Source organism: Dendrobates tinctorius, unplaced genomic scaffold, assembly GCF_039654945.1.
Source record: "Dendrobates tinctorius isolate UK_male_01 unplaced genomic scaffold, ASM3965494v1 ptg000036l, whole genome shotgun sequence".
Classification (NCBI taxonomy): Eukaryota; Metazoa; Chordata; class Amphibia; order Anura; family Dendrobatidae; genus Dendrobates; species Dendrobates tinctorius.
Window position 1 is genome coordinate 43,387,276 of NW_027361704.1, and position 12,674 is coordinate 43,399,949.

Here is a 12,674-nt window from a genome sequence, read left to right on the forward strand (position 1 = left end):
GCATGCACCCTAGCTCCGTCTAACCCCTTCAGGGGGTGAGGAGAGGGACCGTCCGCCGCCTTGCAGCACCGCCATCTTGCGTTGGTGGAGCAGTGGGGGCCGCTCAGACTGTCTTGTGCCTCTGTATAGCCCATGGTTTCAATACCTAGGGGTGGTCAGGGCCAAGTCCGGCATCACGTCGCGGGAGAGGATATGTGGAGGGACACTCGCATGTGCTCGCCTGTTGATGGTTTGGGGAAATCGTACCCTTTCAATAGGGTCCGTTGCCCCTATTATCCTATTCATAGAGGAGAAAATAAAAAAATTAAAAAAAAAAAAAAAAAAAAAAGAGGTCTGGGGAATACAGCCCAGATATGTCCCACGATGCGGGGGAAAGGATACGTGGAGGCGATACTCACACGTGCTCGCCTGTTGGTTTGGGGAGATCGGAACCTTTCAATAGGGTCCATCGCCCCTTGTCTCATCTTCGTGGAAAAAAAAAAAAAAAAGTCTGGAGAAAAACAGACGTGTGCCTCTCCAAAGGACACTAAGCAAAAAACTGATTTCCGCCCACAATGCGGGCAAGGGTGTATACTTAGTGTCAGCCTCCAAGCGGCAGAAGCATACACCCACAGTATCCGTGTCCCCCAATGAGGCGAAGGAGAAAAGAGGAATCTAGGACTTCAGCAGGAGAAAGTTATTATGTAAAGGCAGAAAAGTTCTGAGATATGCTCTTCTGTGACTGACAGTCGTTTTTTTTTTCTAGTGAATGTGACCCCAATTAGAACATCTGCTACGGAGTCCCAAGATTTCTACGTATGCCCCTGATACACAGAACTTGTTTAGTGCAGTCTATACGGCGAGTGGAAGGCAGAAATTGCCATAGACTCCACTTTCTCTATAGGGAGTCCGGCTGTGTCTGACAGCCACCGGCTCCCCTCTACCGCAGCTTCATAATAGTGTACAGCTGCTCTACTATGAAGTTACATTTCAGAACATGGACTGCCAGACGTTTATCAGCCATCGGCGCTCTTAAAGTAATCAATTGTTGCATAAATTAGGCACTATATAGGTCAATATGCTTGATAAAAGGCTACAGGGCAGGAGCTGAAATATTCCTGTGCGGCTTAAACCACTGAATGCTACATTTTTCTTTTCACATTTGGAGGGACTTTGAACATCTGAGTACTTTTGCACCCTATACTATTTGACAATGCTACCATTTTGTTATTTGCATACTAAATTATCAAATGTATATAAAATAAGGCCTTCTGTAAGACTTCATGTAGCAGTTACAGACCCATAAGTCTGGTTGTCATTTACAGATGCAGCATTCTTCACATCAGCCATGTTACAATCCCAACTAGTAACGCAAGGTCCTGACTATGATGCAGTTTTGGCTTACCATCTCTTAAAGGGACTTTTGGATAAACGTTCTCCTTGACATCATGCTGGAATGCTTTGGATGGGTCAAATCTCCTTGCACCTTGCAGATCATTTAAGTGGGATTGAAGCTGCCTTTCTGCTTGTTTCTCCTTGGAAAGCTGGGTTTTAAGTTTGCTCACCTCCTTCAAGGAAAAAAAAAAAAAAAAAAAAAAAATACCTAGAGAGTTAAATATTGTCAAAATAGAAGTTCAGCAATAGCTTTACATGGTCAATCTGTTCCTCCACTACTGAAGAATCATCGCTTGAATGGATATGCAAGTGAGGCAGTATATCTGAAGCATCTGTCACTCCAGCTCTATTATTCACCCAGTGCCACCTCCTCCTGCTTTACTGACAGCCTAAATGCTGTGTGACTTCAGGCAAAAGAAGTAGTCACTCAAGCAAGATGCGGCTGTGCAGGGTTGGAATAGAGCTGGAGTGACAGAGGCAAATGTGGCTGTAGAGCATTTTGTAGATCAATTCAAACGCTCATTTCCCAGTAACGGAGGAGCAGGCTGGCCATGTAAGGGTATTGCGGATGTGTATGTGACAATGCCACATGCACATGTAGTGTGGGGGCTGGGAGGGGAGTTGAGGCAGTGAAATCTTGCTTACAGATCCCCTTAAACTAACCACACAGAATTTTATTGGTGCTATTGAAGAGGAAAAAATAAATAAATATATATATATATATATATATATATATATATATATATATATATATACACACACACACACACACACATACATATATACACACACACACACATTATATATATCTCTCTCATTAACATTGTAATGCATGTTAGAGAATTATAGAAAGGGTCCTTTCTTCTTGAATCCATGCAGAGAGTGAACAACTCAAATCTGAATATTAATCTTTCTATAGTGAGGCATTACATTACTCCCACCAATGAAAGTATTGAGAGGGATGACTAAGCCTGAAAGCAGAAAGACACGAGGAGGAGCTGTGGAGGCTCCAAATGCAGAAAAAGAAAATTCTAAAAAGATGCATGATCCAGTTAACGGCCATACATTTTATTTCTGGGGGATGTGGGGTGGGGTTGAGCAATTGCCTTGATGCCGGCAATTGGGGCCTTCAGTGAGGAAGTTTGAGCAGCAGCGCAGTTTTTAAGGCGATGTGGAGAGAATCCAGCTCCTGATCCTTCTCCACACCTGTGCACGACGTGGTTAGGGTCTTTTACAGGCCTTGCCTGTTCCTTACCTGCTTTAGCTGACAGTTCTCGGCTTTCAGCTTCATTACATGCTTTATCTTCTGCTTTTGATTCTGATGCCCCAGCAGCTTGGCATACGCATCACTAAGCTTGTTTAGTTCATCCTGAGCGGCGCCGTGTTCATTAAGTAAGGCCGATTTTTCAGCTTCAAACGCATCCAATTGTTCCTGCAGGGAATTACCAGAAAGAAACTGAGCAGCAGCACCAAGCATGGAGCTTCAGCAAAACTTGTATCTAGTAGAGTCAAATAGCCGGTGTTTGTAAGCGGCGGAGTCCAGGGGTCGGTCCTACTATTCAGTGGAAAGCTGTCAATCGCTGCATCTCTTTTATAAAGTCAAGAATCTATAAATAAACGTTTTGGTGAGATTTCAGATTCGGTCACCATTTAGCACCTTGGAGCTACATCGTTTTTTGTAGCTTTCTGCAAGAGGGTAAAATATTACACACTCGCATGGTCATAAAATCTCAAAGTTCTCCATAATCTTTCCACTTACCTTAAATGGACGAACTTTATTCTGCAACTCCTCAAACATTGTGCGCCACTTGTTTGCTTCCAATAAAATTGCTTCGTTACATTCAGATTCTTTACTGTAGAAAGAAAATTTATAGATACAAGTCTCAATGTATGTGATTAAAGGGGATATCCGGGACTTTGGAGAAGGAGGGAAAAAAAAAAAAAAATGTGCCTGAGCACCAACAGGCAGGTAGTTGCTACCTACGTGCCTGTTGTGCCTTTCGCCATTCATTGCTGGCACAGAGCGCTCCTGACACTAAATCAGATGCCTCTGCTGATGTGTCACGTTGACAGGGCGTCGGCTTCTGATGTCATTCTGTGGACAGCCGGCTCCTCCAGTTAGGAGGGAATCCAGTTGTCAATCAGAATGACGTCGAAGTCCTGCACCATCAACTGAGCAGAGCGAAAATGAAGCGGCTATTTGGTCGCAAGTACAGGCAGGAGCGGTCTGACAGCAATGGACAGCGCCATGCACAACAGGCAGGTAAGTAGCAGCTGCCTGACTGTTAGAGCTTAGCCGCATTTTTTTTGCCTTTTCTCCAACTCCTGGTTATTGCCTTTAATTACCAAAAGCTCTGAAATAAAAAGAAGGATCTCTGTCAGAAGGAAACCTCCCGCCCCAAACTATTTATGTGGTCATATTAATAGCAATGATAAGGTCATCCACATTGTTACTTCTAAAATAGCTCCTTGATTAAGAAAAAAAAAAAAAAAAAAGATTCTGGACAGGGACTAGAGTCAGCAACTTGGGAAGGGCTTCGACCATCCTAGAGCACTTTAGCTTTATTTTCATATCAATTAACAGCGAGTTTTCTGACAGAGCAACAGATTGCATAATTAGTAGAGGTGCGAATGGCATGTTTCAGAGAACAATATAGCTACACATTGTGTGTGGGGGTGAATGGTTTTGGCAGATTTTCCCTTTAATATTATTCAGGATACTTTTGCTGAGCAGTAGAAGACCATGCAAATGTCTTAAAGAGAATCTTTCAGCAAGTTTGCGATGTAATCTGAGGAAAGCATAAGGTAGAAACTGAGACACTGATTTCAGCAATGTGTCACTTATTAGGCAGTGTCCTATTTCCATACTGTACAATGAGTTATCAGCAGGCGATCATTACCGGGACTGATGGGCACATGAACCCTGGTCCAAGCCTGACCCCAAGCAGTGATTAGCAGCTTGCTGCCAATATACAACATACACAGAAAGCTGTAGTGAGGGCAGTGTCAGCATTCTCAGCTCTGCTACATCTGTTTTCCTACATTATATTGCTCTCAGAGGAGTAGCAAAAACATTGTGAAAGATTCCCTTAACACATAGATCAAAAATATTAAATCTAATAAATACCTTGTGTAGTTATCTTTGAGCTCCTGAAGTTGGGCTTTAAGACTTTCAAGTTCATTATTTTGCTCATCCGCTTCTTGTTTGGCCATAAGCAGGGACTTCTGTAGATTAGCAACTTGGTCCTCTAACCGTTCACTTGCCTTGTGTGAAGATTCTTGCAGCTCGTGAAGCTGGTGCTCCAGTGCTTTCCTGATTTTATCAGAAGTAACGTGCAGTTCATTCGTTTCCTTCTCCAGTGCTTCCTTGTTTTTTCTCGCTGTTTGCTCAAGCTGCCACGCCATTTCAGATCTAGTTTTGGAGGATTCTTTCTGAAGCTCAAGGATTTGAAGCTCTAACTCAAACACAGTTTTGCTCGATGACACTTGCAGATCCAACAGTTGCTTTTCCAACATCTCCTTGGTTGTTTTTGAGCTTTCTTGGAGGTCATAGAGTTGTCTCTCCAACATGTCTTTAGTTGCAGCTTCAGCACATTGCAGCAACAACTGCTTTCCTGAGGTCTCCTGAAGCTCATACAACTGCTGCTCCATTGTCACCTTCGTTCCTTCCAGGTCAGTAATCTGTTGTTCTAATTCTTCTTTACTCTTGGCTGCGGATTCTTGGAGCTCAAGGATCAGCTTCTCCAATTCCCCCTTCTTTCTGGCAGAAGACTCCTGGAGCTCCAGAAGTTGCTCTTTGAGTCCAGCCTCTATTTCTGAGGCGTCTTGGATCTGCACTAGCTGCTTATTTAATCTGGTTTCCATGTGGCTCAGTGACTCCTGAAGCTCAAGCAATTGGTTTTTTAGTGCTAACTTTGTTTGGGTGGATTCTGCTTGCTGATTACACGTTTGAACTTCTAATTCTTGTAGGACTTTTACTTTATTTTCCAGGTGTTGCTGTAGAAGTTTCCTATCATCTTCTGCTAGAGCAAGTTTCTCCAGTAAGCAAGCATTAGTGGATTTCAGTAAATCAATCTCTGTGGTTGCTGAAACCTGGATGCTAAGCAAAGAAAAAAAATATGTAATTACATAAAAAAAAAAAAATAAATAAATTAAAAAAAAAAAGGAACTACACTGAACCACCCCAATTTCTAATTGCTGTGAGGTAGCGCTGTCATTCAAGGTTGGGGGACACTCGCTTGGCAGCCACACAATCAAATCCAGCTTGGGTTTTCATAAGCCATAACATAGTCCATGAGGTTTGTCATCATAAACCACAGCAATATAAACAGCGTCACAGGATAGCGTCCATTATACAGGCTATTCAGCCTCATCCTTATCTTACCCACGTCAGGGTTCCCACATGGCTGTTTCTCCAGGCAGCAGAAATCCACTCACTCCTCAGGGACTCTCAGACACTGGCCGCCATTACACACACAGCCGCTCCACAGGCTGTTAGTGAGGAGATCCTCCTCCTCACGGGACCTTCCAAACTGGACCAATCAGGTCCCAGCATTCAATCATGTGACCTACCCTGGCCACCATATATGGTCCGTAGCCACGCCCACTGGGTCACATGGCTATGACCTCATCACAGGTCCTTCACATACTCGCATAGCCTTTTACTATAGGTGTTATCAGCCACACCCCTGGGTGGATTTGTAGGCAGCTAGAACACGCCCATCTCTCCAGCTGCCTGAAGGCTTCTCCCTAACACATAGGCACGAAAGATCAGCTCTGCAGATCAGCATATAACCAAGCCTTCATCTTAAAGCCACCCACTTTGAGATACCCAACGGCCACTCAGTATTCTGCCACTCATCCTCTCTTGGGACATCCACACAGCGCCCCCTAGTGGACACAGTGGTCATTACACCACATAGCCTAGTTGCTGCAATAATGTTTGACAATTGCATCTAAAGGATTAACGTTCAGGTGACAATTGCACTGTGTGGGGCACTCGCAGCTCCCGAGCACCCTCCTTACAAGCAGTATACACATTGGCCGGACACTTGGGGAAGATGTTGCCATAGCGTAGAAAGGGTTTGTCGTGCATTAGTGTTGCCTTTTCCCAGAAAAGTTGCATGGTAGGAAAAACGGCTTTCCTTTTGGAGATCGTATTAGTATTGATTCATAATAAAACTAATGCAGGTACCTTTCATATTCAGAAAGCTTGCACAAGGTGCTCTTGTGTTCTTCTTCAAGCTGTGAAAATTCCCTTTTGTGCTTTTCTTTAGCTTTTTCTAGCTCTCGACTTTTCCTGTTAAAACCATGGAAAGATATTAGCTATGGAATAAATACCAAACGTTACACAGGACAGACTTCTAGTAGCAGAGACAGCGGACTGAAGCCATTACACCCTAAAGCAGGTATGATGCCAACAAAGGTGACCCCAAACAAAGAAAGATATCCCCACTGAATTCCTACACAGTACTGTTATGGAAATATATATGTATTTCATACAGATCTCACTTGCCTGCTATAGGCTATATACTCCTGTACTCTTATATAGGCTATATACTCATATATACTGCACACAGATACATATTCACAGTTTGAACCTTATAACTAGTTGGTGGAAATAACCTGCTACCCAGTCATCTCATTGTCTTGTGACTTGAGAAATATCTAGCAGACATAGGGAATGATGAACTTAGGCCAGGTGGTCCGGCCGATATTGGAGACTTGCTGACAAGTGCAAGACTCCGGACAGTAAATCACGTGGTGTCTAAATAACCCCAGGTCGGACACCCATATATGTTCATGCATTTAAACTGACCAATTAGCTAAGAAATAAAGCCTTTATGTTAATGAGTAGCCACTCCTTTATACGAACTGATAAAAGACTATATATGAATAAAGTTTCCAGAGTTCTGCTGGAATGAGTTGTTGCTAACTAAGTGTAGCTTCCTCTTTTCCTTTGAACGCTCAATAAGACTGTCAAATCAGGACAGGCCACAGTACGCACAGGGGTAAATCTATCCAAATCAAAAATAAATCCACATCAGTACCCTCCACACACGGTATGACGACTACTGTACTTCTCAACCCTCTCGGCAAAGAATGGTGACCCCAATTCTGTTTGATGCTCCACAGAGTCCTCCACGCAATATAAATGGGCCCCACGCCGAGTTCTGTGAAGCTCCGTACTGCTCGGTGCGAAACAGTGACGTCACTGTGCCCATTGCGTGAGGGGTCCGATGCAGAGGGAAGGAGTGGGACCGCTCCCTTTTTCATCACTGCTTGCAACTGTATCGGCATCCAGGATGCCAATACATTTGAAAGTGCGATGATGGGAGGTGCAGGTGTCGCAAGCCAAGTATAAAAATCACCTTGCGGGCCAGATTTGACCCACAGGCCAGAGTTTGACATGTGTGCCCTAGAGGGAGAAGGAACAAGAAGAGGGAGAGAATGATAACCGCAGCATGCACTATTTGGGGCCCTTTTGGAAGGCAGCTGCTGCACCCATGCATGATGGGGGAGGTTGCACAGCAATTTACCACTGTAACCAATTCAATAATTTCAACATTAGCATGAACCAGGCCTTTCTTAGGAGGCATCACCTTGCCATCAAAAATTGGTTTGGGCTCACAATATTTGTTATAGATAAGTAACTTTTCTGTAATTTAAAGTGTTGGCCCATTTGCTTCAGATTTTCTTTGAAAATGTGGTAATAAAAAAAAAAATTACAATAAAAAATCTGCAGCGTAATACACTTACTTGCTAAATGGATGAGATTAAACAGCTCTCCTCACTGAGAATTCAGTGTAGAAACCCTTACAGGCTTCCATGTCATTTGGAAGGGTCAGTGCCAGTGGTCAGACAATAGGAGAGCGATCATAAGGGTATCACAACTCACCCTCGTAAAATTTCTTTCAGATGGGTCAGCTCCACAGCCCTTTCCTTGTTTGCTTGTTCTAGATGGAGGATCATTTTCTCTGCCTCCTCCTCCTGCTGTTGCAGTCTATCCAGCTCATCCAGGGCCCCCTCCAGCTCATCTTCCAGAAGGCTCCTCTCTTTCATCATTTCTCCTTGCACTTTCTGCAGTTCCATCTTGAGCATGCCAGAGGTGTCCTGATGTGAAAGAGGTGGACAACAACTTATGGTAGTAACCAGATATATATTTAAAGGGGTTGGCTCAAGAAAAAAAAAAAAAAAAAAGTGAAAAATTGCAAAGTTTTCAAATACAAGCAATTCTGCAGTTGACCCCTTATTAAAATGCCTACATTTGTAAGTAATATCTATAAACGCTAAAAATCAAAAATTCTTCCACTCTTATGTTACTGGGCAGCGTTTAGTCCCAACCTGACCAGCTAGCTAGACTCTAGTGAGTGCCTGCTCACCCCACCCCGAATCTAGCTGGATCACTGGATTCCGTCCTCCTGTACTTCTCCCAAGCTGCAGAGGCAAAGCCGCTCCTCCGCTGGCAGCCTGGTTTGGACCAGAGCTGTGACTATACCGACTATCTTCTGGGGTGCACCAACCCAAAGCAAGAAGGTAGTGGCCAGCAAGCTCCTAAAGCTGCATCTGACAAAATCAGAACAAGCGCAGTGGTACAGATCTCCATTACCAATTCCTTCTGCAGGAGCATTTCCAGATCTTCTCCTTGCTTTTGTAAGGTGTGACATGCTTCATCTCCTTGGCTCACATTCTGCTTCAGGGCTTCCAATTCTGCAGACAGACTGCTCTCTCGTGTGTTGCTTTCTGCCAAGAGTCTTTCTGTAACATATGGAACAAGTCATCTTAACACTGACCTATATCAGAGTCTCGGACAGTATTCGGATGCTTACCTTTTTCCTGCAGCTGTACAATGTACTTGGCCTCCAGCTCTCTCATTTTGCCCGATAGCTCCTCTTCTTTTTGGATGAAGCTTTCCCTTTGGCTTTGGTGCTCCACCTCTTTCTGCTTTAATTGCTCTTCAGCTTTGTCTATAAGCAGCTTGTAGTTTTCAGCTTGGAAAGTGATACCACTGAAAACAGAGTTACACGTTTAACCCACAGTAGTAAACATTCTAGAAACTTCCTGACATCTTCCAAAAGCACCACCTTCCCTGAATCCAACCATGTAATCACTTAGTTTACTGGGTGCAGCCATAGTGACAGTTTTTAGCAACGCAGAAGAGCTGAGAAAGCTAACCCCACCCACACCAGGCTCTCCATGTACATAAATTAATAAACACAGTCTTATAACTAATAAATGAAGCAAACAAACGTCAATATTTCGCATATATGTACACAACCTCCTGAGAATTATTTGGAGGCAAGACGAAAAAAAAATGCCAAAAATTTTTTTTAAGTTTAAAAAAAAAAAAAAAAAATCTTCATTCATTGAAATATAATTAGTGTTGAGCATTCCGATACCGCAAGTATCGGGTATCGGCCGATATTCGCTGTATCGGAATTCCGATACTTTTTTCATATCGAATACCGGAATCGGAAGTTCCCATAATGCTAGGAGCCAGCTCGATTTGATTCAGCCAATGAGGATCCTCAGAAGTGTGGGCACATCCTGTTAGGCATGTAGGCATGTTAACTAGTGGCATGGCTGTGATTGGCTGCTGAAATGATGTCATGATGCACTATAAAAGCCGCCGCCATTTCTGGTCACTCTGCTGTGAATTCAGTTAGGGACAGGCTGCTGTTGAAGACTATGAGGGACAGTTAGAAATAGCGATCATCTAAAATATCTATTGCTCTACCCAGGCTACATAATCCACCACTGTAGCATTTTTGTAGCCCAGCAGCGCTGTTTTAATAGCTGTCTGCAAGGGCTGTGTGAGTGCAGACCCACGCTGTGTAGTGTGTCCTGCAGGCACGTCTGCTTGTAGGTCGCCCAGCGTGTGTCTCTGCCTCATACACATTTTTCTTTATTGCTGCTTTTTTTTTCTCCTCTATAGTGTGCTTCCATACGTATCCATATACGTTGGTTGCAAACACTAAAGGAGTGGACAGCGGAGCCTTTCAGCAGCCTTTCAGTGCTATAGCCCATTTCTCTGCACTGTTTTTGGCTGTCTGATAGGTCTCTCTGTGTGTGAGTGCAGCTCACGTTGCAGTGTGTTCTACAGCCACCGCTAGCTGTAGTCCGCTCAGCGTGCGTCACTGCCTCATACATAGTCCTTTTTTTGCAGCTAATTTATCCAGATTTTTGTTCCTATATTAGTGTGCTTCCATCCGCAGCCATTGTCATTGGTTGGTTGCAAACACTATATAGGATTAGATAGAGGAGCCTTTTTGCTGGCTTGTGCCCCCTTCAGGGCCATCCAGACTAGTATCACCCCATTTTTTGGAGCCTCATCAATTGCATTGTAGGTTAGCTTCCTGCATTGTAATCGCTCCAAAAAGTTTGTGATACTATAGCTTTCAAACTTTGGTCACATCCTTTTCTTCCCCCCCCCCCCCCCCCCCCCAAAAAAAAAGGAAATAAAGTTCACCAAACACTCCACTTTACAGTTGTGTAGGCCACATTAGATCATATTAAAGTGTAGTACACACACTCTTAGCCAAATTAGTGTTTCTTATACTGGTTAGCAGGTGTTCAGGAATAAGAACACTAAGCCACCCCTTTTTTACTTTTCTGCCTATCTTTATCAGTCTACCAAGATGAAGGCGGCAGGGAGTAAGGCACGTGGTCGTGGAGTTTCAGCAGGGAGAGGACGGGGGGATTCAGCAGGGAGAGGACGTGGGGATTCGGTGTCTGCTGCGGCCACCAGTGACCCGGCATCCCCCACTTTTACCAGGCAACAGTCCATCATGCGCAGCTTTGTAGGACCTCGCCGTACCCCACTGCTGCGTGACGAACAAATTGAAGCCGTTGTCGGATGGATGGCAGCTAACGCATCCACTTCAATGACTTCCGCATCCTCCCAAGGCCAGAGCACTGAAGAGCAACCATCTGTCTCTTCACCACCTGCCAAATTGCCCAGGCAGTCTGAGAGCCCTGTACAGGAGCCATCTCAATCTTTACTTCTGTTCTCAGAATCTGTTGGCTTGGAAAGAGGAGGCCAGCCAAGCAGCATTCTAGAGCGTGAAGAGGGAGTATGCAGTGATGCGCAACTGCTTTGTCCCTCTGAATCTGAAGAGGCGGGTGGGCCAGTGCCTATTGTCAGCACACCTCAGTGCTCATCTGATGAGACTCAGTTGCCAATTTCTGGTGCGTACGGTGCTGGCGAAACAACCCAGGACCAGCCGGTGCTTGAAGAGGGGAGTGGAGATGATGAGGTCCTTGACCCATCATGGCGTCAGCCACAGGAAGGTGGTAGGAGCAGCTCTGAGGAAGAGATTCCCCGAACAGCCAAAAGAGGAGGGAGAGGGCGGGGGCAGACTTGGTTGCCTGTAACCTCCACTTTGGCACCCGTGAGGAGCAATCCTCTTCCAAAACACAACGGGCGCTCCCAGGACTTGCAGTGCGTGGTCTTTTTTTGACACAGTTGCAGATGACATTTGCTTTGTCAAATGCAAGCTGTGTCACCAGAAAGTTAAACGAGGGAAAAATGTGAACAACCTCAATACCACAAATATGTGGAAACATGTGCGTACCAAGCACGAGGTGGAGTTACACAGACACACTGAAGATGTAGGCCAACCTTCAGCAGCACCTACCACCTCTTCAGCTCGTGTTGGGGCCTCTTCCTCCAGCTCACACACAGCTGGTTCGGCTTCCTCACTAGAATGCCATGGAAGAACCACTGCCACTGTTGTCCAGAGACCCAGTGAAATTCCACCCACTGAACCACATTCTCAGTCATCAGCACACTCCCAGGCCACTCACCAGCAATCGGTAGCACAGGCATGGGAGAAAAAGCGGCCATACTCGGCAAACCATCCCCGAGCACTGGCTCTGAATGCCGGCATTGCCAAATTACTGGCCCTTGAGATGCTGTCATTCAGGCTGGTGGAGACTGACACCTTCCGGAACTTGATGTCATTGGCAGTTCCATAATACAATGTGCCCAGCCGCTTTTATTTCAGCAGGCAAGCCGTCCCTGCCCTGCAAAAGCACGTGGAGGGAAAAATTAAAAATGCGCTACTAAACGCCGTCAGTAGCAAGGTCCACCTGACCACCGATGCGTGGACCAGTAGCCATGGACAGGGACGATACCTTTCCCTCACTGCCCATTGGGTCAATGTTGTGGAGCCGGGTACAGATCTGGAGAGTGGCTCTGTACGTATTCTGCCAACTCCAAGGATTGCAGGAATGCAGTCTGTACATATTGAGTCCTCCTCCTACTCTAGTTCCTCGGAATCAGCACTGCATGAGCCTGT

At 45.0% G+C, this 12,674-nt stretch overlaps 1 protein-coding gene across 2 annotated transcripts in view; it reads right to left on the reverse strand.

The window, feature by feature from the left end:
- Positions 1 to 12,674, reverse strand: part of HMMR (hyaluronan mediated motility receptor) — a 76,919-nt gene that overhangs the window by 18,723 nt on the left and 45,522 nt on the right. For both annotated transcript variants that reach the window (XM_073573818.1, XM_073573817.1), the window contains exons 13-20: positions 9,204 to 9,382; positions 8,984 to 9,132; positions 8,273 to 8,487; positions 6,569 to 6,673; positions 4,502 to 5,473; positions 3,134 to 3,227; positions 2,630 to 2,806; positions 1,385 to 1,547 (exon numbers count right to left, since the gene is read on the reverse strand). In XM_073573818.1, the coding sequence (XP_073429919.1) occupies positions 1,385 to 1,547; positions 2,630 to 2,806; positions 3,134 to 3,227; positions 4,502 to 5,473; positions 6,569 to 6,673; positions 8,273 to 8,487; positions 8,984 to 9,132; positions 9,204 to 9,382 (2,054 nt within the window). The remainder of the gene's footprint in view (positions 1 to 1,384; positions 1,548 to 2,629; positions 2,807 to 3,133; positions 3,228 to 4,501; positions 5,474 to 6,568; positions 6,674 to 8,272; positions 8,488 to 8,983; positions 9,133 to 9,203; positions 9,383 to 12,674) is intronic.